At 44.8% G+C, this 27,905-nt stretch overlaps 1 protein-coding gene across 2 annotated transcripts; it reads left to right on the plus strand.

Moving 5' to 3' along the window:
• Positions 1-411: 411 nt before the first annotated feature.
• spock2 (SPARC (osteonectin), cwcv and kazal like domains proteoglycan 2) lies at positions 412-27,645 on the plus strand. 2 transcript variants are annotated; one of them, XM_069692747.1, is made up of 10 exons: positions 412-766; positions 14,480-14,525; positions 20,968-21,082; positions 21,461-21,566; positions 22,885-22,993; positions 23,169-23,303; positions 24,126-24,344; positions 24,899-24,961; positions 25,953-26,084; positions 26,646-27,645. In XM_069692747.1, the coding sequence occupies exons 1-10, from the start codon at positions 521-523 to the stop codon at positions 26,789-26,791; spliced, it is 1,317 nt and encodes a 438-aa protein (XP_069548848.1). In that variant the 5' UTR covers positions 412-520; the 3' UTR covers positions 26,792-27,645. The 2 variants fall into 2 exon arrangements, with proteins under 2 accessions (XP_069548848.1, XP_069548849.1); XM_069692748.1 differs by having other exon boundaries at positions 413-709.
• Positions 27,646-27,905: the final 260 nt, after the last annotated feature.

The following is a 27,905-nucleotide window of genomic DNA, read 5'->3' on the forward strand; positions in this document are numbered from 1 at the left end:
ACGAACCCAGAAACTAATCTGCTTTTCTACTAAATCCTTTTTGTCGTGGCTTTTATTCCGCCTGTCCCAGATACAACGCTCATTGTCCCCACCTGAGCAAACCAGGAGCGGCAGGGGGCGAGGGTGGGGGGTGTGTGTGTGTGTGTGTGTGGTAGTGATGATGTGATGAGAGCGTCACGTGACATTTGAATTCGCAGCTTCAACAACAAGCACTCGGGAAAAAAAAATGCAAATTAAGTGTGGCGGCGTGGTCACACGAACGCACCCAAAGGTGTCCTACAGCAAGCAAGCAGGACTTACCCTGAACGCTATCATCAAATCTCTCCCTCTCCCTTTCTCTCTCTCTCTCGCTCTTTCTCTCCCCCCCCCCCTCCCTCCTCCTCCTTCCTATAGGCTAATCAGGTGGCAGTTTCAACCCAGCCTCAGCATCCTCCTCCTCCTCCTCCTCCTCTCCCAGAAGAGGAAAAAGCCGACAGCCGGTGCGCGCGAGGTGCTTTTTTTTTGTTTTGCCCCGCAAACCATGGTGGAAATTACGGATATGGTGCGCCTCCTCGTGCCGCTGGCGATGCTCGCGGGGTCTGCCCTCCGGACCGACGCGAAGAGCGTCAAAGAGGCGGAAAAAACGGGCAATTTCATGGAAGACGACCGGTGGCTGTCCACCATTTCGCAGTACGGCCGCAAGATCAAGCACTGGAATCGCTTCAGAGACGTGAGTGTCGGTTTGAGAGACGCGCCGGTAATGCGGGCACGGCTCGCGGATGCGCCGGTGAGGAGTGGGAGTGGGGGGGTGGTGGTGGTGTGTGTGTGTGTGTGTGGGGGGGGGGATACACACACACGCGCGCGGCCATTGGGAAACAGGTAATTGTAAAGTAATTGCCGTCACCGCACTTTCTCGGCGCGACGACGGAACGCAAACCCGGGGTGCCGTTTTGTCGGAACGTGCCTCTCGGAAAACGCACGCGTACTTTCAACGAAATGTTTTCAAAACAAGAAAAGATCCACACAAAAAAAAAAAAAAAGATTCCTGGGCAAAACAAAACAAAAAAAAATGTTTACGAGGCACCGAGGATCTTAATGAAATTAGAAAATGGATTAAGGATTGTATCTACAGTGGACTATTGACTTTAAAAAAAAAAAAAAAAAAAAAAAAAAAACAATCTTCACGTAGCCTATATGTTTACCCCGAATTTCAATATCATGAGTGAAATGTATAGTTTGAAGGATTCTCTGTAACGTTTTCCTAAAAATTCAGGCTGACCAAATGTCAAATTGATTCGTAGAACTTCAACGCAAGGAAACAAAGCTCCCCCCCCAAAAAATAAAGCAACATTTCCAAACACAAGCGTCCTACTTTTTGAGCCATTTGCTCATTATAAGCGATTCATGTTTTTGTCCCACTTACAGAATGACCCCCCTCCCCTCCCTTCCCCTCCCCACTCCATCATACTGCCCTTCTTGTGGGTTAGCTGGGATGTGTTCCCGGGCCTGTCTCAGGAGATTTCACAAACAAGAGAATTAAGCAATTAGACCAGAGGGGCAGTGATTGATCGATTGTGCACATTCACCTCGCCGAACAGACTGAAGTGGGTTGCGGGGATTGATTAAAGCCCGCAGGGCACGCAGTGATGCATTGCTGTGTCTGTGAATGTGTGGATGTAGTTTTTGCCTCCAGCTCTGTGAAATGATTACTAATGATCCCAACAGGATTTGGACAGTAGCGCAGTTGGATTAGGTTCCCTGCGACTCCCGTTAATTGGGTTTTAATCGATCCTGGGCGGGGACTGTGATAGCTATCGTTATTGGATCTGAAATGCGAGCCTCGGGTTGAACATCTGTCTTGAGAGCAGTGGCATATCTTCTTGGGAGAAGAAGACGAGCTTCTCTAAGTAATAACCACCCCGCGGAGATTGCGGTGTCCACCTTTTGATCCGCGTTCGCACGGCTCCCAACAACACGGGTCATTGCCGTCCCCCGAAGGAAAAATCGAGCGCGTGTGAAAATTGGCTGCCGCCCCTCATGGGGACGGATTAGTTTGACTGAGATGACTTTTAAGAGTATGTCCTCTGGAACTGTACTTCAGGAAGTAATGAAATTGTGGGCATGGAAAGATTAAGTCGGAATTATTGTGGGATTATAACTCTATATTCACGCAGCTTTGATCCAAAATGTTAGTTAGAACGGCAGTGTCATTCTGAATTCAGCACATCATGATTGCACGTGCAAAAAAAAAAAAAAAAGCCCTCCTTCCAAGAATAAATGAAAACACAAGCATATGTAGCGCAGCTCAAGACACAAACAATTTGCTCCAGGGTTTCCCATCCTGTATGAAGATGTCACTTCCTCTGCATTCCGTTTTTTGCTCAATTCGACATCAAAGCTGCTGTGAAACACAAACGACCCCTGCAGTTACATTCTTCTCTTTCGTGATCATTGTTCCCAAGGGTGACTGTCTCAAATGTGTACGTGCGCGCGCGCATGCGGACGTGCGACCGTGTCTACAATTGTGCGAGTGCGTAAGTGTGAATTTGTCAGGGATGTTGTTTGTGTGTGTGTGTGTGTGTGTGCGTGCGCGCGTGCGAGTGCATTAAAGAGTGGTGGTGTCTCTGGTGAGGCTGACGATGACGGGAGAAACATCAGAGAGGCGAACCACTGAACCTCCCCGGGGAATCGCCAGTAAAAACCGCTTTGATTTCAGCTCGCTGCCGTAGCAACGGCGGTCCCTGTGTTATGGTGTTGAGATGGAGCATGTACCACTGGCGGTTTGATGACTCTATCCCCTCACCAGTCCTGCTTCGGGCTGGAGGAGTAAGTGGAAACATCCTTTCCTAGGTTTCTCCATACAATTAAAGCAGCGGATGTCCGTAGCTGAAACATCATTTGTGCCGCAGGCTCGTATGTTTGTCATTATTCTTAATGAGAGTTGCCTAACATTGAATGTAATGAACATTTAATTGGCGTTGCTTCACTTGGTCCCCAATTCAGCCTAAGGAAATGACATGGTTGATTTATAATATATATATTTATATATACACGGTTATAGGTATTCTGATTGCACAAATTGATGCTGACTTGCACCGTCCTCTGAGAGCGGAATGCTGAATATTAATCCAACACTGGAAAGCAATAATCAAAGCTGCACAACATGAAAGACGGGCTGTTTCGCTCTCCCTTTTCCATGTACGCAAACTAACACACACACACACACACACACACACACACAGACCCCCGCACATTAAGCTACAGAAAGTGCGCTGTAAATATTTCATATTTATTCTTTTGCGGTGTAAAAGCAGACTCGGGATAAGAGGCTCTTTCGCTACCAATAAAAGCAGCTTCCGCATTTCAATTCAATCTATCTCACAGGAAGACAAGGCGATTAGATTTAACAGTTACAGTCAACAAATAATAGACTGGGATACCTCCAATCCTTTAATCTGACAGGTGCACTCAACATTTCATTCCACTAATGCACCAAATCCTGGAAGAAAAAAAAAAGACTCAAGTGGGGAACAGGAAAGACAATCATGATAACTGAATGCAGATTTATTACTTTTAACGCAAACACTGACACCCTTGGTGGCGTTTGCTCAATATTTAGAGAAAACGAGTCACTTTTAGTTCAAATAACAATGAGCACCATAAGACCACATTTATGAATTTATTCGCTTTTCTCTGTTGTTTATTTAGCATCATTTGAATACATAATAGAAAAATTATTAGCATTTGTGGCCCAAAAAAAAAAAAAAAAAAAAGTTTAAAATAGATTTAGATAGCACTAATAGATGGCCAAAGGATGGAGACATTTCCGTTGATGATTATGTGTAAAAAAAAAAAAAAAAAAAATAAATCTTCATTTTAAGCAGCATTTTAAAGAACATACATCAAATTTGTTCAACACAGAAACTCAGTTATAGGGACAATTAGATGTTAGCTGAGATCTTGTCACCAATCGAAGCGCTGTCTATTTTCACTTCAGTATGAAATTAAATAAGCTGGAGACCGCTGTATTTTTTTTCTGAACAGCAGATCCAATTTGATATGTCTACTAAAGGCAGATCAACGCTAAATTCAATTCATTTCCCCCTGTAAAAATGATACTGACCATGAAATCACAGAGCCATGAAATTGCCCTGCTGTTTTATTACTGTTGGTTTAAGATAAACTCGGATACAGTGTGTTCCTAAAAATGGATGCTCATTAAGACACAGCAACGCAACTTCACACGAAAGGAGGCTCTTAACTGTTGGCATCCATCATGCATACCACCATGAACATACCAGAAAGGGCTCAGTGTTTATGAGGCGATTTGCGTTTCGAATTTTTCTTGTTTTCTCTGCTTCCTGCCCCCCCCTTCCCATCCAGCCCCGTCTGTGCCTGGTAAATCCTTATCTAAAAAAAAAAAAAAACGCACGCCTCTACAGTGAGGCAGCTCCGGACCACCCACTACCAATCCTGCCTGCACCTGTTCTCCATTCACTTCATTTTTAATGAACAGAAAACACTCTGCGCCTGCACAAAAAAAAAACATCAGATCCCATGTCGATGTCAGTGGATGAAATATGCAAGAATGGTGGAGGTACTTGTGGTAGCTTCTGACAGTTTGTTCTTCGGCTCGACACGAGCAATCTCGAGAAAACATTTTTGACAGGAGGTTTACCTTCACTACCGACTGTGAGCTTGCCTGCCTGATTTCTAGCGTCTTGTGCGCCTTAACTGGCTACAGTACAGCAGAACGTTAACTCTTTGTGACGGCGAGTGCACCCTTCAGCTCTCCTTTTCATCATTTCACCGTGGCATACAAAAAAAAGTAATTGCGGATAATGGCTTCTGTAACCGTGGAGCCAAATACTCCATTAAAGACTACCCAGACGAACAGTAAATTATCACTCCTGCCCTCTCACTCTGGCTTTCCCATCGCACGGCCGCTCTCTGATGTTAGAATGGACTGCTACTGATGCATTAACGCCGTAATGATAACAGTTTATCAGAAATCCATTAGTCTCTCTGGTCATGCTTTGTTCTGGCACGAGTTGTTCCTTATCGTTCTCCAGATTCTCCATGAGGCCGCAATCGTCCAGAGCTCTGTGGCGATGCAGATGGGGCCCGTTTTGATCACGTCCAAATGTTGTGGGAGAGGCGGTGGGGTTGTTTGGGGCGTTTGGACCGTCTACTGGTGCACCGTGGGGTATCTTGGCCAGCTACAGGAGGCCGAGGCGGGCCGTAATTGAGTAGAAGAAAAAAAAAAAAAAGAAAATGCCTTTCATCATGCTCGGCTCCAGCTGCTTCCCACAGCAGTACAATCACCACAGCTGAAGGGCACAGGTGTCGCAGAATCAGATCTGCCAAGTCGTAAAGAAGGGTGATACATTTCTAATTTATTAGAAGATGGTATCGTTTACAAAATTGAAAAAAAGCACGTCTTCATCCAGAAGTCTCAATGCAGTTATGACAAAGAGCTGCATAAAAAGCATCCTTTCGTGCAACCTCCTTGACGGATGCCACAAATCTCCGCCTGCGAGCATTTCACATCCGTGAAGTCTGCACTGGCTACACCTGGTAACATGGGTTGTTTGCGGCAGAGAACACCTGACATCCAGGAATCCGCCTGTAATGAGCTCTTTGTGGGATACTTTCAGATAAACAGCCTAGGTATTATCCCTAAAGTAGTTCAAATTGTGTGTCAGTGTGAAGTGAGTTTGTATGAATTCAGATGCAAAACAGGACTCCGGAGATGTTTTTGTTTCATAACAAACTCCCAGTTTTGTTTTTTTTGTGTTTTTTTTGAAGGCAAATTCAATAAATCTTAACTTTTTCCTTTTAAACTAACAATAATTTCAAGAGGCAGGAGCTGTCTTTACAGTAAGTGCTGTTGATCTTGAGCCAGACTGAGTCACAGCCGGTGTGAGAGCAGGTCCTGTTTGTACAGTAGCTGATGTGAAAAGAACGTGATTAGCGCTGGGAAGGAAATGTTAGAAGTGGCGGAAAATAAAAGCGCAAATCCGAGGTTTCAGCACCGGGGAGAGTCGTTGCTGAGAGTGTGCGCGGTAACGCACAAAAATATACTGTAGGCACACACAGAAAGGGATAAGTGTTTGAGGCTGAGACACTACAGGTGGTAGCTGAAAAAGAAAATCTCAACGTAAGAACTGAACCAAAGCATAGCTTGAAGGATTTTGGCTTATGGTCCAATCATACCGTAGCAACTGTAACTAGGCATGGCAGGTATGTCAGCTTAGTATCTCTGTTGAAACCATGGGTATGGCGCTGTATTAAGAGTTTGGATGGTGGTTCCATATTTCGCTCTTCTAAACCTCAAATACGAGCGCAAAGGAGTGAAGAATTATTTACACCGTTCGTTTATCTGCTCCAATATGACGCTGCAGGCGTAATGTGCGGTTGAAACCAAGCGGCAGCCACCGTGACATCACCCATTGGTTTGTGAACTGCTGATCTCAAGCTTCCAGGTCGGCATTTCATCCGCCCCCATCTCTTTACTTTGGAGCCAGAAGCGACCGTATTTGGACGAGCAAGCGGTGGATCTCACTCGATCTGATTTGGAACCCGAGGACACTACGCCCCCGCTTTTTGAGGCCTAATATCTAATTAATAATGGGATTATTTTCAGACGGACCACCAGAAAACTAATAAGGAGTGACTTTAGCTAATGACACCGTAATGACTTGCGAAAAAAAAATGGATTGGCTTAGTATTTCATGAGAGAAATTGAATGGGAGTCGATAGAGCCAGAGACTTTTTGAGGGCTGTTACTGGCTGCACTTTAACGTTGGCCTTATTTTTCAGACTCAGAAGTTTAGTCCACTTCTAAATGCAGTCTATTGTTGTGACCTAACCTGGCATTCCCTCAAAAGCTAGATACATTAAACTGTGATGGCAAGTATTGTTTGTAAACAGTATAAAAAGCTTTCGTGGCATAGCAACAGCAGACTAAGGACTTGCACAATATCACCGAGCATTCTATAAATTTCTGTAGTTCAAAAAAATATCAGTGACTTGTAGGATGTTCAAAACAATTTGTTGCTTAGAAATGTGCCAGGAAGGTCAATGCCGTAATTATGCGGGTCTGTTTTAAAGGAATTTTTGCTGCATCGCACAAGTAAACATTTTTGAACTTGGCAAGCACCAGACATGACGGTCCGTCAGGACGAGCCAGGTTTCAGTCTTGCTGCAGTTGATCTGGTTGTGACTCCCATTTAATTAAGCTGTTTCAGACTCCCTCGTCTCAAATCATTGGCTGATTCTTATCCTTCCTGAAGCCCTTACCCAGGCAACTTCATCGATTTTCCATTGTTGTACAAGTCTGTTTTTCAGTTGAGCTTGGTGTTTCCAGTGAAGTGTGAAGGTTCTCGCTGTTTGTACCTGATTCTCCTGTGAGTTGCAGACTGCTTTCTTATTCCCCACGGCGCCCCGCGAGGCACAAGGGCCGATTTTATTTATAGATAGTGAGTAGAAGGCTGGCCTGAGTGCACAGAGATTTTGTGGACTAAGTGTGATTTTTATAGCTGTATCTGTGTGTGTGTGTGTGTGTGTGTGTGTGTGTGTGTGTAGTGTGTGCATGCTGCAGGTACGGCAAACACCGAAGACAAAGCAAGAAACTTTAAGAACTCGTCACACTGCCTCAAAGTTTGTGTCTAGAAACCGGTCTACTTTTTTTTTTTTTGTCCTGTCCCTTTGAATATGTTTTCAGTGGAACGGAAAGAGCAATTCACCGTTTACATAATGGAGTGCAGTTTTCAGCCTGGCTTTGCATTTGACCTTTTATCCATCCTTTGCTGCCGCTGTATTTCCGTCGTCACTCATCTCTACTCAAGAGTGAAGAGTGACATGAGAGCTTTGCTTGAACGACAAATGGAATTATTAGGTATAATGTGCAATGTCCATATTAGTAAAGTGTCATTCCATCTAGTGCAGACATACAGTAAATGAATGTCTGTTATACGCCACCCTCAGTATTAAGGTTTCTCATTCTCTCAAGTCCCAGCAAGGATAAGTGCAATGCAGATAATACGTCTTTTCATCTGTCAAAGTGTGTTTGAAGGTAGAAATGGACAATCTATCTTCAAACTGACACAAAAGAAATATGTAAATTAGACTTTTAGTAGTAGAGTGAGTTTGTTTGAATACAACCTGGGACATTTGGATGTGCTTTGCTTCCATTTTCTTTCTAATCTTAGTCATGTATGGACACAACTCCACCACAAGCAGCGTCATTCTGTACACCCACTGATGAACTGCTCCCATGGTACACAGCAAGGAAACATGCAGGGAAAAAAAAGTCACAATCAGAATAGCGTAAAGGAAAAGAGAAAAAATAGGCATAAATTTGTGTGGTAGAAATGTGTTTTTTTTTCTTCGGTTCTCTGAGTCATTTCAAGCCACTTTATATTTTTCTTGCATCTCTTTGTGGGAGCTGCTGTTCCAGATCATTACATTGTCCTCGTCTTTACGTTGACCATCGATCAGGTTCCCAAAAAGCACTAACCTCTGCTTCACCTTTTACTTACTCAGTCTCCCAAGCTCTCTTATATAAGCCTCTCAGCATTTGATGCTCTGCCTCTGCTCTGCTATCCCGAAGCGGCAGCGCGGAGCCCCGTGTGCATGCAGAAATAACAATCACCGAGGTTTGCTTCTCAGCCCAGTGTGCATGAACATAAGAAGAGAACGTATAGAATGAAGAGTATTGTTCAGGGGGGGGGGGGGTTTGTGTGATGCATGTGATCTCTAAACCAAAGCTGAGAAGCCGTAACAGCAGCTGTGTCGTCATGTGAGTCTCTGGGTGGGAGGAAGTGAGACAATGCTGTGTGGAGCAATCAAATTTTATATTGCCCCGAGGTTGTCTTCAGAAACCTCTGGGCAATATAAAATACGACGCTCCGTGCATTTTACATTTTCAGATTAGATTTGAAGGTTGGATTTCACAATACAACCGAATCCATCGGAGTGCTTCCAAAAATGTTTCAAATAAAACATTAGTGCACGTACTGTAAATGTCTTGTCAAGTTTGCGCTATTTCAAAAGAGATATACGTTTGTAGCACAACTTGGAAGCTGAAACAACTGCAACTTTCACCATTTTAAAATTAAATTAGGATGTTTTGCCTCTTGCTGATCAGCTAATTGCTGTTTCCATCTCATAGAAATTCTCATTATACATGGTCAAGCTTGTTGCCCCCCCGCCCCCATCTCTCAGGGACTCTCAGCTTTGAAGGGGTTCTTGGAAACAGGATGAAAAAGAAGACTTGAGCAGCAGAAGCTGTGGGCATGCGGCCCAGCCCTCGATGAGGTCAGCAGGGAGATTGCATTACTGAGGAGGACCTTCAGCGTGGAGTGCAGCTCCACACTGAAGGTCCTGAAGGTCCAGGTGACAGTCGGATCAAACCCTCGAGAGCTTGCGTGTCTCCTTTGTCAGATGAGGAAAATCATCTACGAGACCGCCCAAGCAAGAAAAACATCAGCATCTGTCTTCTCAGCAAGTGCCAACAGAAACACGTTGATGTTCAGGATACAAAGCCCCGTGGATGCCGTAGTAATTGGTGTAGGAAGTAGTTGTTTTATTCAAAAGCCAGAAAGTCCAGAGGGAGGAGGATGGGCTGGACAGATAGGTGAACAAAATGTTTGAGTTGAACACAGATCGCTGTTAGTTTCCCATTTACCTACTGGCAGTCAACATTTCTTTTAACCATGGCCATGATCATAACCATAACCACATCAATGTTTCCCCTGCCTTTGGCTTGAGAGGGCGGGCCGCCCTGCCAACGGGACCTCCCGTCCCCCCCTGAAAGAAACTAAATACGAAAGTGCTCGTAGAGCTGCAGTTACGTCCAGTAACTGCTATTTATCTACTTGGGTCCTTTGCACCCGTTTTATTTCAGCACGGTGTGAAAGTGGCTCATGCATTTTTCTGTCACTGAAAGTCACGCTAATCTGTCTGTTTCTTTGCCGTGCTGCGGGGGTCTGTGTTTCATGAATGGAGGGTCTGTGCTTCGCTCGCACAGACACGCACGCAGCAGGACAGAAAGTAGACACAGCTGAACGTTACTCCAGTTCATAACAGCTACACTCGTTACGTGGCTATAAAAAAATCAATTTACAAAAAAGCACAATAAAAGCTAAAGTTAAGCTACCAATGGACAAACCTCGACCTCAAACTGCATAAAACCAGAACAGAATATCAGCGTTTACATGTCAGGGCTGTCTGTTGTAACCCCAACAAAGTGTTCTTTTTTTTTTTTTTTTTTTTTTAAACCTAAAAAGAGGTCTCGAAGGATGAGGACAGAGGACAGAAGAGGCTGCTCTAGCACTGTGAAGCTGCTCAGAGACCGCGAGGAGCGCCGTCTCTGTTGAGTGGCCTGTTGAAACCAGAGTGGTGAGGGTCAAGAAGGTTATTATGGTGGAGATAGGAGGCGAGTTGATTCAAGATAGCTCGCTCCAGAGTTTTGGAAAGAAAGGGAAGAAGAGAGGGACGGGTCTGTAGATGTTTACTTCAGACGGGTTGGGGGTGGGGGAGGGGGGTGGTTCTTCAGGAGAGGGTTCACTCTCGCCTCCTTCAGAGAGTTCGGGAAACAGCCAGTTGACAGGGAAGTGTTAATGAGACGGGTGAGAAAAGGAAGAAGGTCAGGAGCAATAGACTGGAGAATGTGAGATGGGATGGGGTCAAGGGGGCAGGTGGTTGGGCGGGCGGAGGTTACCAAGGTGAGAACTTGATTGGGAGACGGGAGGGGGGGGGGGTGAAAGAGGAAAGCGAAGGGGATGAAGTTGATGGAAATGTAGTTACAGAAGATGGATTCGAAAATGAGAAGCGTATGTCATCTATCTTTTTTTGTAAAATAGTTGACAAAGTGACTTGGTAGAAGGGTGGAGGGAGGAGGGTGACCGGAGGGGGTCAAGGAGGTTGGTTTTTTTGGGGGTTAGAAAATGAGGATTGAATTCTGGTTTGGTAGAAAGAGCTTTTGGCTGCAGAAATAGAGGCAGAGAAAGAGGAGAGACGAGATTGATAAGTGAGCAGGTCGTCAGGGTGTGTAGATGTTCTCCATTTCATTACAGTAAAAGTAATAGGTCAGTTGACTTCTCTGGATGTTAAAGTCACCCAGAAGGACAAGTGGAGGGCCATTTTCTGGGAGGTTTGATAGGAGGACGTCTAATTCTTCCACGAAATCTCCCAAAGAACCTGGTGGACGTCAGAGAAACAACTATGTTTAGTTATACCGGGTGAGTAACTGTCACAGCATGAAATTCAAAAGACAGTGGGGTAAAAAGTGGAGGCGGGTAAGAGAGAATTTGGGGGAGATGAGTAAACCCGTACGTACCACCACCCCTACCAGTGGGTCTGGGTGTGTGGCTGAAAGAGAAGGCAGAGGAGAGAGCAGCGGGGGTGGATGTGTTGTCCGGTGTGATCCAGGTCTCAGTGAGAGCGAGGAAGTCAAGCGATCGCTGGATGGCAAGGCCAGAGATGAAGTCTGTCTTGCGGGTGGCTGACTGGCCGTTCCAGAGTCCCCCTGTGACGAGGTGTTGGGTATGTGTGGAACGGGTGGGATAGATAACAGAGGAAAGGTTACGGTAATGCTGTGAACGAATGCGAGGCCTATAGTAACTACGAGTAGACATACGCCCAGGCACGGAAAGTAAACGCATATTCAGGTAACAGTAAACGCAGCAAACCGCACTCCGTATCTCTTTGACCGTAGCTGAGATTTTGCACACGTTTGATGAATCTGCTGAAGGCCGAAATTAGCAATAATTGCGAGAAAAGGTCAAGTATAACCCCCCCCCCCCCCCTCGCCGATCTCCACAGGAGAGCACTGTGTCCTTTGTTCCTTAGGAGTAAGCGATGCACTCCTCCGTCACCATGAACGAATCCTTCAGGATAACCACAGTGAGCACAGAGTGCATCAGGCGACTGACATTTACCCAGAAACACTTGTCAGTCACACATACCATTTGTCACACACACACACACACACACACACACACACACACACACACACACACACACACACACACACACACACACACACACACACACACACACACACACACGTCCATTCCAACCACTTTCCTGTTGGTTTTTCTGTTTTCAATCAGCCAAGCAAGCACAATCTCTGTCAGTCACACCCTTTTTTTTTTTTTTTTTCTTTTTTTTTGTGATCTCTGTGACACTGCAGTTCCTCCTGAGCTGAACCCAATTTCTCAGTGGACAGGCTCATCGGGTTGTGATCCTTCCCCCCACAGATCCACAGATACGAGGGATTGTGATCTGTCAATCAGTATTGCGGAGCTCTGCAGCAGGGTGAACATTCTGCCATGTTTGATGTGGAAGGGTAAGCTTCCCCGCTCTGTTTAACAAGAGGAGATCTTTCTGATGTGATCGGTTAGATCACAGAGCTCCTGGATAGAGCCGAGTGTTTCAACTCTCGGCCTGTTTCCTCTAATCACTTCTGTGTGAAAACCAGCTGTCTTTTCATCACAGTTTTGGGCTGTGAATTATATTCAAGTGATGCAGCTTCTCCGCTGTGTGCCAAACTTGTCACCCCGCACCACATTTCATGCTCACTTTCATTGAACACTCAGGAGAATTTATTTTCCCGAATAGGTTTTCTGCAGCCTCTCTGTTATGAAATCATTGATTTCCAGGCCTGTCAGCGCAGCAGGACAGTTTCCTCATCGGTCCTGGCAGGAACACAAATACAGAGAGGCCGCTAAATAACGCAGGAGCTGAAGCATCAATAAAGGAGACACGGGAGGCATCGGATTAATGGCCGGGTCGTAAGCTCTTTGAGATCTTACCCCGCTAAAGCGTGACTCCACCAGACCCAACAAGGTTAAACTACATAATCGACAATCATTCGTGAGGCTCAACTGGAGTGTTGAGTTAAGATCCAGACACGAAGCGGTTTGCTGGAAGTGATTCTTCTGTCGGCGAGGACAGGGAAATGATCGCGGCGCTGCAGCGAGCGGAGCCGACAGCAGTGCCGCTTGCTAGATTTCAACTCACAAGTGGAGTCCTTGCCAGCGATGAAAATATTTACCTCTGTGAAATAACACTGTCAAGGTCAAAGAAGAAGGTCCCAGCTTTCACGAGGGCTGCTTATTTTACGTATTGTGTCATGATTTATTGCCTTCCGGGGAGCTGTTTGGCACACGCTTCCAGTACAGTAAATGTTTACGGTGATGATCAAGTCATCGCTAAGGAGGAGCGGTGGCCGATTGTAAATATCTTGAAATGACTCATGTTTATCATTTCAGAGATGGCAATATATATAAAAGCCTTACATCTGCACCATCTCCTGTGAGATTTCCATATATTTGAAGCAAATTTACTCGTAAATGAGTCTGATGTAAAGCTTGTACACCTTCATGTATTTTGAATCATTGGAGGCCGGAGTCGGTGTGTGATTTGTCTTAATTTTTTTTTTTAAATATATATTTATCTCAGATTAAACATATTCTCTTCATTAGTTACTTACTATGAGCGCTGGAGCTCTAATTGTCTTGTTTGTGCGAGGGTTTCGAGACGACTTAAATGCCATAGTATCCTTAGAGGTGCGAATTAAGCAGTGTCGGGAAAGTTGACGTTCAGAGGTTACCAACATTTGAACTAAAAGGTGATCCGGATTTTCTTATGTTGTTTAACTGCTGTCAGTCAAATCTGATTAAACCACATCAGCGTGTTAAAATCTAAATAATTAGAACAAAAGGTGTTTTTTTTAATGAATTTTATCATTGACAGTTGCTTATTTACTCATGAATGTTAAATGTAACAAAGGAAAACATGAAACCAGGCTTTCATGTGCTTTAAAATGGACGTAATAAAGTCTTTCTTGTGGCGTTGAATGCAATAGCTTAAGATGCTGTAAAATGACACCTTTCTTTTTCACTAATATTGGCTCTTTTCTCTCCTTTTGCTGTCATTTCACCAGGAGGTAGAGGTCAGTTCTCTTCACTTTCTGTACAACACTCCTCCCGCTGCCTTTGTGCCATGTCTTTTTCATTCATGACTCATTGCCTTGTCTTTTTTTTTTTCTCTTTTTCTTTACCTCTCCATCCATCCTTTCTCTCTCTCTTTTTTTATTATTTTTTTTCTCCGACATCTCCTTCAAGCTGCCCATTTTAATTAGAACGATTAATGTTATAATTAAATGGGGGGGAAAAGGCAGAGCACTTAGAAGGCGGCTCACCCCCGTTGCCATATGTCTCGCATGTATACAGAGGGTGTAGATTTGATGAGCACATTTCCATACAGAATGTACAGCCATGGTACGTAGCCGTCTGTCTCTGGTGTAGCCAACGTGCACATTACAATCAGTGTGCAGTGATAATGCAAACTACATTACTTCTCCCCTGTGATGATGACAGCGTGTTCATATGTTATAGTATCAACTACACTTTGTGCTCAGTGTGACTTGCTTGGCTCCTCAGTCTTTGCAGCTGCAAATAAATGATTGTTTTCCTCCATGTTTCTGCAGGATGATTATGTGCGTACCTGGGATGAAAATCAAGGATCTAACGACAGTAAGTCTGACACCGGCTTATTTCTTTCTCACTGTGTGGTCAGTTATGAAAAGTGTGTTGTTGGTTTTTCCTAGTTCAGTATAGGTTCATATATATGGCATTAAATGTGTGCCATACCCCCGGGAGTAACTGGAAAACTAATCTTCTGAAAAAGAAATTATATTATGAATGCAATGGTTTGTTTGAGCAGACACTAAAAACTGTTATTTACTGTATAAAATTGTGTATATATCCCTTATAGAAAAATACACAGGGCTGTCCCTTGCTTGCCATTGTGAAACTCGGTTATAGCTGTGATTCCTCACTGATTTTTGCCTCTTTGACTCATAACACATGAATCCAAGCCGGGTCCTCCTCTGCAGCACCTTCAACTCACTACTCACTGTATTTCTAAACACAGACATTAAGAAACTCTCGAGCCACCAACAGCCCATAACCAAAGCCAAAGTGCAGCACTACCTTAATTCTCATTCTGTAACACAGGAATCGACACAAAACCAGTTTTCACTCCCATTCACAGAGAAATCTGCTCTTATTGATACATAAATGTCTAATCCGCGAAACAGGCCAATATGTTGTATATCTAAAGGAGCCGCGTGTACGATTTAGCGGTATTTTGCGGTGAAGGTTGCAGATTGCGACCAACTGAAGACCCCTCGGCTCACCATCCCCTTCCAAGTGTGTAGGAGAATCTGTGGTGGGCTCAAAACTTTGTCCCTTCTGGGCTACTGTAGAAATGTAGCAGTGCAACGTGGCGCGCTCTATAGAGAGGGGCTAGCTCCCCATGTTGATGTAAAGGTCTCATTTTAAGGTAAGAAAAGTTTAACACTAATATGAACATCATATTCCATTTCTGACAACCAATCCCCCCATCTCAAATAAAAAAATTGAGCCATAGTGAGAATTTGAAGGTTGCACATAAGACAAGGCCGAGTTACACTAAATCAAGAGTATAATTTAACCCTGCCGAGGGTTTATTTAATTTATTTGCGAGCCCAAATTACTAAATTGTTAGCAAGAATCGGTTCATGACACCTCCTGGGGAATAAATTTAAAAAAAAAATCTTCTGCGCTCAAAATGTGTTCATCATGCATTCAGGACGGAGGAGCAAATGTAAATCTATACAGGAAGATCAAATTGGAAGAAAAAAAAAATTGGTTTAACTCCCTGGGACGCATGCTGATGCAGTGAAAGCAAAGCCGCAAGTTATTGAAACTGAATGTCATTAGAGTGTACTGCAGCACAGAGACGGAATCGTGTGACTTGTACCTGAACTGTGATGCTTCCCAGACCGTCAGCAGGTCGTTGTATTAGACAGCACTACGTATGTTGTGTGTTTGTGTTCTGGGGTCAGCCGCTCGCTCGCTCGCTGTCCACACTTGCAGTGGTTCCTCAGCGAAGAGGTTGAAAGATGTTAGCGCTCGGTTTTATCTGCCTGAGTGGATCTGATGTGCCCCCCCCCCCCCCCCCCCCGGGAGATGCTAAACATTGGCTCGACTTCAACCCATCACCACTTCCTACTTTTCTCTGTCTGCACTCCGTTCGTGGAGGCCGAGCGTCAGAGGTCTCCCCCTCGACTCCTGCTGCAACTCAAGCTTTAATTGAGCCTCTGCCCGATGAAGTCATGACACGGAGCCGTGTCCTCAACCACTGTCGCTTGATTTGCAGCTTAAATGAAGTCAGCTGAATGGCAGAGTCCATTAGCGCTATTTCCGAGGGTTTAATGAAGGACTAATTATGGTTTCCAGTGAAGGGCCAGAGAGACACATAAAAGCATGAGAAGAAAGTGAGACAGGTGGGTGTTAATATGCCTTGATTTAGTGTACAGAGACTGACATCAACATTATCACTGCCAACACTAAGGCAGCTTGGTGATGAAGAAATTGTGGACTCGCGGGTGAAAGCAGGTTGTCAGTTTGCTTCAGTGTATGATGGGATCCGAATTTTTTTTTAAAAAAGGAAAAAAAGGAAATTATGTTTTTGTGCTCTGTTCATCGGTAAAGAAGATGCTTGTTTGTTTACAAGGAGGAATAAAAGGAGGGGGTTATTAGCAGATTTTGCAGAATCACGTACACAAAAATATGATTCACCCAATCTGTAAGAGAAGATATTAATAGTGAGCACTGAGGAACAAGGCTACCGTGCTTATGTTTTGTGTGAGCTGACTCATAAAAACACGCAGCGCCGAGCCAGCTTAACCATGCAGGCCAAAATGTCCAATAGTGTTCAAGTGGTGTGTTGACTGCCAAGGCCATATCATGTGATTCTCTTTGACATTCATCAGTCAGTGATCCCTCATGATTTGTTGCCATGGGGAATATTGCGGAATTTCCATGGTAAAAAAAAAAAATTAAAAAAAATGTCATTGACATCCATCGGTTTTGCTGAATCGCCCAATATTGATGTTCCTGTATGGCAGTGAAGATGAAATTTGTCGACTGTTATCTGGTTTCAACCTCGACAACATAGTTCACAAGTGTCGTCTGTGTCCTCAGCTTTCATGAAACCTAATCAAAGTTTGAAATGCTTGCCTAAGGTTGTCAGATGTATAGTACCATCATTTCACAGCATAAAAGCCTATTTCCTCTTTCTCTGAGTGCACTCCCCCCCCATTGATCTGCCTTCCCTTTATGAGTGGCCTAATGAAGCGAAGGAGGGAAAAGAGGAGATTTGTCCCTCTGAGACATCACTAAATCAGTGTGATGTCTTTACTCCCGAGCTCAGAGCCCACAGGCCTCATTTCTCAGCCGTGCAGCCCAGACGCTGCCGTGCAGAGGAAGACGGCGCTTTGGAACTTGTCCACGCTCCTGACGCGCAGACAGTCAACGCCGACACAAGACAGAGGCGGAAAATTTGCATTCAAGCACTGCAGTGGCTGATTCCGTTTTGAAGTCGGCTCTGTGCTGAGCAAGGGAGAGGTCAGGGTAATTTGCAGTTGATTTCCGCGGTCGATTCATCAATCCGGCAGCTGACTGAATCACCTCGCTCTTAAGACGGTAAACACTGCAGGCAACCGGTTGTAATTTGGACTTATAACACACACACACACGCAATTTTGTGTGCACCGCTCTCACAAGAGACCTGATCTTTTTGTACACAATATAAAGTACACTTTAAGTGCACATTTAAGCGTAGATTGGATTTTCAGATGACCGTCTCAGCCGGAGAGGCCGGGTGAACGGTGAGCGATGGTTTCAGATCAATGGCAGACAGCAAGGAAAGAGGAGAACATGCCGAGTCCACACAACACGAGGTCTGGACGTTTAATACGGCGTCTCTCGAGGCTATTGATAGGTATTGGTTTGAGTGGCTCACACATGCACGCGCGGGTAGATTGCCACCGAATGCCCAGTCTTTCACCGCACGTCACCTCGGAAGAACATCAAGGCAATTAAGCCGCTGTTTCATTTTTGTCGGAAGAACCCTGCAGCCTGTTTTTTTTTCACTTCACGATATCCAGGAAATCAGATCCCGTGCACATCATGCGTCTGCAGTGCTGCAACTTACAACATCCAAAAACAGCCGTCACAATCCCCCACGGCGCTCCCGCTGCCCCTTCTCACCGTCACACACACCACGGATTTGTCCGGTGTCGCCCCTCCCCGTTCTCCCTTCTCGAGCCGCCTGGAGTTGATTCTATCAAATTCCAAACCCTACCTGCAAGGCTGCGAAAGGATCGGCATATTGTTCCCAACTCCAGGGAATATATATCTCCCCTCGTATTTAAAACTAATCTTTTTAAACACACTTAACTTCGTCTTCTTGCTATTGAATCTCCTCGATTTAACATTCTCTAATGACGCACCAGAATAAATCCTTCTTGTAGCCTCTGACACATTCTGGTGATTGCAGTCGTGGTTTTATGAGACTTAAAGCTGCAATAATCAACATTTTCATTACTAATGTAAAGACTTGTTGAGAAGATCAATATCACTCTCATGTCTGTATACACAATATGAAGCTGAAGCTGCTGGCTTAGCTTCGCACAAAGACTGAAATTAATACATCGTACCTCTGTACAAAAACTGTGATATAAAAATGAAAACGTTGCCAAACCGCCTGCTGGCTCGAGCGTCGTACGTAGCAGCGCTGATTTACTCATCCGAGTCTTGACAAGACAATTTTTGCATTTGGAGTATCAACAATTACAAACAACAAAGACATGCCCGGCTCCGCTTCTACCTCGAAGACAACATAGCGCTGATTATATTAGAGACGGAGTGTGTAAATGGTAGATAAGAGGGCTGATGATGAGGACGTGGCCTGAGTTCTGCCTCCGTTATCCTCAATCTGCAGGGATAAACCTCATGCAAATCTGTATTGGATTAGACTTGAAGCGCAGGGAGCCTAATTAGGAGAGGTTTACCGCTGCAGGCAGTAGTTTAATACTGGAGGAGAGACTTTCGAAAAGTAAAAATGGAAGGAGGTGGGCGCGTCGGGGATTGGATTGGATGGAGACACGGCGGATGCCGATAAGTGCACAGGCAGACGAAGAGTCAGTGTACACAGTGAGGAAGTCTGACATGAGGGGAAGACAGAGGAATGTGAAGAGATGGACGAAAGGTAGGTTGATAAACATGATTGCACGACGGGGGTTTCGGACGCAGAGAGGGAGAGACTTCTCAGAAACACCAGATTGAGCTGCAAATCACAGTCAACCCAGAAATGATTCCCAGACCGCAGAGAGCCTGTTGCTATGGAAACGTCATCATTGCAAGGCACTGCTTTAATCCGTGGAAGCCTGTTAAGTTAACATGAGGCTCAGCCAGCCACCTTATGCTTCTGTACTCACAACACAACGCAACACTGTGCCAGCATTGTAGCCGCTCGCTACCAACAAGATTTATTTACAAATGTTTTGCTATTAGAAGGCAGGATTATCTTCTCCGTATTTCTGTGCTGCTGCTTTTCAATTTCTTTGGCGTAACTATTGCTAAAATGAACTGCGGTACACGTAGTTTTGCGTACTTTCCCATTTCAGCTACGCTGTATTGCCATCGCAACTTTAATCAGCTTCTCCTTAATGTCAGAAAGTGTCTTTAGGGTGGAATCAGCTGCTGCACCCTGATTCTGCTGCTGCACTTCCGCGAATAAGACGAGGGTGAAACATCAAACCCGCGAGGAAAAGAAAAGCGGGCAGCAACAAAAGAGGAGAGAGTTGAGAAAGAGCAAGAATTAGAAAGACAGCGACAGCCAGAGAGAAAGGCTGGGAGATGCGTGTGATACTGTATAGTCTACACAATCAATGCCAACTGGGATAAGGGGCGGCTGGAGAATAAGGCTCCACTGTTGACAGCCTAAATGGATGAGGAGTCTGCATCTGGGCATTAATGCCTCCGAGCCTCGGTGTTTCTCCCAGCAGCAGAGCAGTCAGTCCGTCAGTTATACAACCAGCTCAGCCATGACGGAGGGGGTGGGAGGTTGTATTGTTTTGGATTTGCTTCTCAAATCAGATATCTGTCGGTTCGCTTCAATAATCCTGTGATGTTGGCAGCTTTAATGCATTCGGCTACCAGAGAGGACAAGGGAGGAAGATCCTAAGCCTGCCTGCTAAATTATAATAGTGCCACAAAAACAGGATACAGTAAGAGCAGAGAGATGAATGAGTGCACGATTTACAAGCACCTCTGTCACACAGATGAAACCTGCAATAGTGGTGTGCGAATACGCCGTCTTCCTGTGTACTGTAACTGATGGATAGTGCAGGTGAATAGAGGCCAGGGGGGAGTTAAAGAGAATAGAGGGTGACATCCGGGTCAGGCTTCAGGAGGCCTGGTAGGAACAGACAGCTGTGACGTATGAGCGCGTGCGTGAGGTGCTGACACACGGTCCAGCATCAGCTGCTAGCGGAGAGCGCGATGGATGGGGCAGAGTGAGCTCGTCACCCAGGCTTTGGCCTACACCGCAAGAAGTATTTTGTCTTAGCGAGTCACTTTAAGAGCAATATTAAACGTAAATAAGTAAATAAAAGAAATGTGACGGTAATGCGTGACGACTGCGCTCTTCTCGATCACAAAAATAAATAGAAGGACACTATCTCGAGTCTAGTTCTACAAGAGCCCAAAGATGATTATACGAACGAGCACAGCTACATGATAAACAAGGTAATCTGCCTCATCCTGTTAGGAGGTCTTGTTATTTCGATGTTCAGTAATAAGATTGTCTTCCCTAAATAAATCACAGGATGCCTCACAATGCATAATTGCAACAGCGCTAGACCTACAGTTCTGCGCAGCTCCAAATATTGAGGCCGACCCTCGGGTTACGCTGAGCAAGTAGAGGGGGAGAGATTTGGGATTTGAGACTTGGGAGTGAGATGTAAAATGATGGGCAGAGAAATATACAGAAAAGGGTTAAAAAAAAAAAAAAAAAAAGAAGAAGCAGTGTGGATAGCACGGTATACATCTCATGTTCTGCTTCTTTTTTTTTTCCCCCCTCCAGATGTAGACACCACCAAGGACCCTTGTCAAAAGGTTAAGTGCAGCCGTCACAAGGTGTGTATCGCCCAGGGCTACCAGAGAGCTGTGTGCGTCAACCGCAAGAAACTTGAACACAGGTGAGTGTGTGTAGCCCCTGGGCAAGAACTGACTAACTCCCAAAACATATAAATGCTCACACACACACAAAAAAAAAATCCTCTTTACGCACCCTAACATGAGGTCAACACAACCGAGTTTACACTCTGCTGCTGGTGGTAGTCTGGAGTGTGTTTCCCCGTCGGTCACTGGTAATAATAAAGCTTGTTTGCGCACCCGCTGTAGTACGACTACCTGCTGTTTAACGATAAGCTAATACATTCAGACAACGTGGAGGAGGGCTATTTGCTTCATGCCCAGCCTGGTGCTGCTGTGTCTGTCCTCTGAATTAGCTCAGCAGCAGCTGTCTCAGCTGGACTCGGTGAGGCTGATGTGTTTGCGTGTCCCCTGTCCCGCAGACTGAAGCAGCCTGTTCTCCGGTCCCCTGACGGAAACTGTCAGCCCTGTCCCACCTCCTCCACTGGGCCTGTGTGCGGATCAGACGGACACAACTATGCCTCAAAGGTACACTGAAACTACGGCAGTGCGCAACCGTAGGGCCGAGAAATAATCTAGTATTGTCTTCTTTTTTTTTCTCTCCCTTAAGGCTTTTTGTGTGCTGATGATACAATCAGATGATTCCAGCATTTTCCCAAATGCTGCAATCCAATTTCACGATACTAACTAAACTGTCATTAAAACCGAGTTATTTATAGCATGTTTAGTTTTGTACAATTGAAGAGACGTCACTGATGTAGAGAATAACTGTCAATTGCATCGAACAGTTTCAGGTTTTTTTTTTCCATCCCTCCATTTTGCACCACTTATCTGGGGTCGGGTCCACTGAATAAGCCATCGTCTTTTTATGTGATTTTGCTTACATTTGCAATTTGGATTTGATACACACTCCAGTTTATGAGGAACGCCAATGCAGTCTAATACAACATCTTCACAATACATCCTCCCCCATGAAGTCTATGAAGTTTAGTTTTTGTTGACATTATTTTCTGGTTAATGGTCACTTTACAGACTATAGTTTTCTGGTGCTGTTTGCTATAAACTTTATGGGGTGTGAGGGTTATTTTTACAGCTTGTTTCTGCCTCTGTAAGATGGCTGAAAACAATCAATGCATGTTTCTTTTTTGGGATTAAACAGTGTAATAAACATGTTAATTTCTCTACAAACACAAGAAGAAGAAGAAGAAGAAGAAAAAAAAAAAAAAAGCTAGAAATAACCACTGGCCGTAGGTGGAAGATGGGAATTATTGGCAGTGGAACTACACATCACATATGTTCTGTAATGTGCTTCGTAGTCACATATGCTTGTGTTAATAAGAATTGCAGAGTGCTCTGCCGCCGCACAACGTAGGTTGTACTAATAGACTGCTATATTTATTCGCAGCATTACATCAGTGTTATATACGTGCAAACATAATGTGCTGTGCGTTGCGGGGTGAAAATTGACATCCCGAGCTGAGCATTGTGAAGAGACTCTCAAGGGAAAACCTGAGACAAAAGAGCCGTGATATATGGTCTCGGAAGGACCAATTGGTGGCTTGTGGTGACAGAATCCTATGTGTTTATTGATTAATGCTTTGTCTTTTGGATCGCTATTCGTGACCTTGTGAGCAAGCAGAGGTTGGGAAGTGCGTTCAGGAGCAAGTCTCAGACTTGAATTAAGGCTTGCAGTCAGTCACCTCATGAATATTTGATCCGAGTTGCGGCAATAACTCATTTTACTTCACCTTTGTCTCCCCTTGTCGATGTCGCTGGCGTCTGTCCGTGTGTGCGTGTGCGTGCGTGCGTGTGTGTGTTAATGGCCGTATGTGTGTTTATGTTGCAGTGCAAGCTGGAGCAGCAGGCGTGTCTAACAGGGAAGGAGCTTACCCTCAAGTGTTCAGGCCTGTGCCCTTGTCCAACTGCTGCCCCTGCATCCAAAGAGAGTAAACATGGTAAGAACAATCAGGCAACAATTACACCACAAAATAATCAGGTCTAATATATTTAATATGAAGTTACTGGATCACTGCAACGCGAGGCTTCCCATCTCACGTACAACAATTACCATAAAAGGTACGAATCGGCGCAACAAATATCACATTCTTTCCCTCCTTCTGGTCTGCACAGAGAGCTGTACCGGACAGGATCTGGCTGATCTCGGCGAGCGTCTGAGGGACTGGTTCCAGCTACTGCAGAGCAACGCCAAGCAGAACAACAACAGCAAGCCCGGGGCCAGAGCCACTGCAGCCAGCACCACATCAGGTTCGAGCTACCACTTAATGAATCCCAACTGCATCAAGAGGTCGTTTCAATGCTTTAGTTACAGGTAGTTTACTGTAAAAATGTCGAAACAAGTCTTTAAATCTCATTTTAGATCTCAGCGAAGACAAATAGTGTTGCTGCCCAGGTGCTACTGCTCAGATAACAACTACAGCTCCACTTTTACACCACACAACTCCAAATTCATAAAAACCCGTTGGTGTCCCATCGATGAATAAACCGGTTGTCTTCCATGAGCTATTTTGTAGTTCAAGAACCGGTAGTCATCATCAACACTAACTGCACCATGTAATGACTTTAATCAGAGATGCGAAAGGAATTTCAACAGGAAAATAAAATCCTCACAAATTTAGCTTTATGGTTCTGCCGGTGCTGCTTTCACCATTTGATGTAGCGCTCAGTGTGTCGGATATCCCAGGTTTGAAAACACTTCCACTGCTGGAAACAGTTTTGGGTGGATGGATCAAGATAACGTCGCGTCACATACGGAAGCAGGTTTGTGTTTGAAAACACAAGCAGGGAGTGAGCTTCAGGATCTAGTTCGTGCCTGGTCGGCACCAAGTCCTAATCAGGCTAAAATGTCAAATTCATGTGATAGGTTTAGTAGAAGTAACTCATTTTTGATTGTTGAAACTGGTAACATACAATAATTAAGAAAGCGTTAAATGGAGTCGATTTGCAACGGAAAGAGGGGATATTTCGGAGCTCAATGGCTTGGCTGCGTTTTCCATTTGTGCAGCTGTCTCCTGATATAAAAAAAAAAAGAAAAAAAGAATGCTTGTTTGTCTGTCTTTGTGTTGGCAGTGCTGGACAGGAGCCTGGTAGCCAGCTGTAAGGACTCCATAGGATGGATGTTCTCCAAGCTGGACACCAATGGCGACCTGTACCTGGATCAGGCCGAGCTGGCTGCCATCAACCTGGACAAGTATGAGGTCTGCATTCGGCCATTCTTCAACTCCTGCGACTCCTACAGGGACGGCAAGGTCTCCACTGCCGAATGGTGCCTCTGCTTCTGGAGAGAGAGTGAGTGTTCTGGGGATGATGTGCGGTTTGTGCATCCACAGGCGAAGGCTAATTTCCGTGTCTGTGTGCTGACATTCTATCCCTCGGCGCAGGCATTTCAAACTTCAAGGCACTCAGCTGCCCTCAGGTGTAGCTGCATCTGGGTTGTGTACTGGTCCATCAGTATTTGTCTTTCTACTCATCCTCCTGTTCCCCTACGGAATGAAATGGTCACCGCAGGGCACTAAAAACATTCCCGCTGCTTGTTGACAGCCTGGTTCTCCCACAGCTCTCAGAGATTGAGCATGTCAGCCATCCAGCCAAGCAGAAACTCGGTGTGGGTCCCAAGTTTATACAGCTCCTTTATTTGGGATGGAAATACTCGAGAATTGATTTAAAAATTTTTTTGCAGGAAGTCACGAGAGAACGTGGATTACTACGCTCACAAAACAATTCAAGTTTTGACGATTGATTATGTCTGTGAGATTTTAAGTCATTTTTTTTTTTCCCGCTGCTTTGTGACTAACGGTGCGTTTGTTTTCTCTTTTAAAAACCCCTTCTTTTGTTCTTTTAAGAGCCACCTTGTCTGGCTGAAATTGAGAGGATCCAAGTACTAGATGGCGGCAAGAGAAAGTTTGGTACGTATCTGAATTCTCATAAGAGCATTTCAACCCAATTGGATTTGTCTGTCTTGGTCGAGGTTTTCGTCGAGCAGATGACAAGCGGGAGGTGGGGATTAGTCCCTGATCAGTCTTGTGGATTATAACTTGATACTGACAGACGGCAAAGGAAAGCAGCCATCAGTCTGACTTACATGTATGTGTAAGCGGGTGGGTGTGTGTGTGTGTGTGTGTGTGTATTTGGACATGTGCGTGTGCATGCATATTGCAGATTTTGGCTGGCTGACTGGGCTCTGAGTCAGGACTCTCCAAGGACACAGAGCGGCGAGCAAGGGGCAGTCTGCCAGCTCGGGCACTCAGATGTTCCCCTGAAAGACTGGATGGACAGTTCGCTTGTGCCATCTCATTTGTATTACGGTCACAGCATTGTGAAAATACCTAATGTCATGACAAATTTATCCATCTGTGAAGAGCATGACAAAAACAAGGTTAAGTTTTGCCTCACTGACAAAGACGTAACTACGCCGTGACATTTTCCCGGCTTATGTGGGAACGAACACAGGCCGCATCTCCTAATTTGAAATTTGTTGAGATTTCCAAATCTCGTGTCCTCCCCCCGTTAACACGACGATTAGCCAGCCAGCCACCCCGATACGCTGCAGTATGCCGAACTACAACTTTTGTCAGTGTATCTCGCTCCGCGAACATATTTGTGTTCATGGAATATGGAATCGGCTGCGCACACACACACACACACACACACACACACACACACACACACACACACACACACACACACACACACACACACACACACACACACACACACACGCTCCATTCATTACATTTCTCACTTCGGCTCGGTGCCACGTGTGATGAAACACGACGCAGGAGGTGTTTGTTTGCTGTTGCCTTCAAGGCGTTTGGAGAGATTGCGCGACACATAAAGCGAGGTTACTTGACCATACCTTGACTCTTGTTTCTTTATACGTGTGCGTGCAAATGCCAGGTCGATTCATTCCCAGCTGCGATGAAGACGGCTACTTCAGGAAGCAGCAGTGCGACAGGGGCGAGTGCTGGTGTGTTGACCAAAACGGAGGAGAAGTGGCCAGATCCAGGATTCGTGGCAAGCCAGATTGCGGTAAGTCCCAGTGCTTTCAGCTGTCGATAAGTGAATAGAATTTGAACCTCGGGGCTGAATGCGGCAAGAAAAAAAAAAAGAAAAGAAAATATCCACTTCTACACCGCATCCCCACATGCATTCTACACAAGGCTTCCTTTATGTTAAAGGGCTGAGGCCCACTGCAACAAAGGACCAGTGCCACATTCATGTGTCTAAAGTCATTTGCATTCTAAAGCGCCGCTTGTCGCTGTGAGAAAAGTCTTTCAAGATAAATGAGGGCTGGTTGGACTGAACCTGCGCCTGATAAGAATGGGTCCCCTGGCAAGATTTAGAAATAGCTATTAAGATCCAGACAAAGTCAAACACATGCTCCATTTTTTTTTTTTGGCCATTGCAGTCAATGTTTTTAAATTGATTTCCGCATTTCCCATCGGTATAGACGAGACTCCATCAAAGTTGGGAGGAAGACATGGCCAACAGAATTTATTGCGATGTGCGCGATGTCCACAGCGGATAATTCAATTCCCCTGCGTCCCCCTTGCCCTCCAATGTTTTTTTTTTATTTCCGTCTTCCTGCAGATTATGAAATGGCATATTCAGGTGATTTTGGCAGCGGGGTTGGATGGGAAGACGAGGAGGAGAAAGAAGCTGAGGAGACTGCAGAGGAGGCTGAAGAGGAGGAGGGAGAGGTGGGAGAAGTGGATGATGGGGGATATATCTGGTAAAGGGCCAAAGTGTAATCCAAGCTCTCTACAGGAGCATCTCAATGGTCCCAACATAAACACATACACACCAACAGATCCCGCAAAGAGATGGACGTGGTGACATGCTCACACTCAGAACAACACTGGCGAAGGAGAGGATTGCACAGGAAGATGCATATATGTTATGGGAGTATTTAATGTTACAGGATGTTCTTAAAAATGGGTAAGGGACGGGGAAATATCACTATAAAAGAAATTATGGGTCTTGAGTCAAGAATTTTCCTTCATACTTGTGAATCTTTGTTCTCTTCTGTTGTGTGTCCTTTGAATTATCTTTGAGCAGTTTTTAGCTGATGCATAATGGAGACTTTGAAGAAGCTCCAGGTGCTTGTCATGTGCTTGCATAAAAAAAAAAAAAATGGAGCAAGATTAGGTGCATTTCAATAGTCTAAATTGGCCTCTTTCATCTTTTACGGCTGCAGATTTAAAAACATTTAGATAGCCAGTTTTGATTTTAAGGCAGGGAATTGACAATAAAGAGAGGAAGTCACATTAGAATATTGAAAAGCACCCTTTGCCTTTACAGTTTTCATGTCATACGCTGTGGCTCATATGTGACAAAAGTGCTCTGTCTCATTCATGACTTGTTAAGAAAAAGTTTCTCACGCATCACTCTTTAGCTTGTATATAATGTGTGTATCAGAAGACATAATGTCACCTATTAGTCCCGTAATCAATGCCTTGAGAGACTAGCAGAATATACTGCTGAGTTGACAAGTGTACATCGTGTCATAATGTGGCTCAATTTATTGTGTTTAATAAAAAAAAATATAAAATAAAATCAACTGCTCTACGTGGCCCGGCTGGCCACCATACATCCGAGTCTGTGCTCTTTCTCAATTCATTCCTTGCCAAGTTTTAGCGCTGTCATGATCACAGAGGGACGGACTACTACACCCACAAAAGACCCAACAGATTTTTACATTTTTGAGACCAATTTCAAATTCAAGTCTATGCCAGCTGCTCTGTAAGGCACAGACATTCACGCATACCTAATAACTGCAACGATTACTAAAAAAAACGCATAGCCGTATTTCTCTTCACCTGATAAGTTAGCTTTACTCTGCGTTGTATC

Source organism: Brachyistius frenatus, unplaced genomic scaffold (genome assembly GCF_029030835.1).
Source record: "Brachyistius frenatus isolate BFR_SWC_R1_liver_20210118 unplaced genomic scaffold, ASM2903083v1 Contig_13, whole genome shotgun sequence".
In the NCBI taxonomy this organism is placed as follows: Eukaryota; Metazoa; Chordata; class Actinopteri; family Embiotocidae; genus Brachyistius; species Brachyistius frenatus.

Coding starts and splice junctions, on each gene's coding strand:
- spock2 (XM_069692747.1), top strand. CDS start 521: ATGGTGGAAATTACGGATATGGTGCGCCTCCTCGTGCCGCTGGCGATG. Junction 767..14,479: donor CACGGCTCGCGGATGCGCCG/GTGAGGAGTGGG, acceptor ATGTTTCTGCAG/GATGATTATGTGCGTACCTG. Junction 23,304..24,125: donor TGCAGCCAGCACCACATCAG/GTTCGAGCTACC, acceptor TTGTGTTGGCAG/TGCTGGACAGGAGCCTGGTA.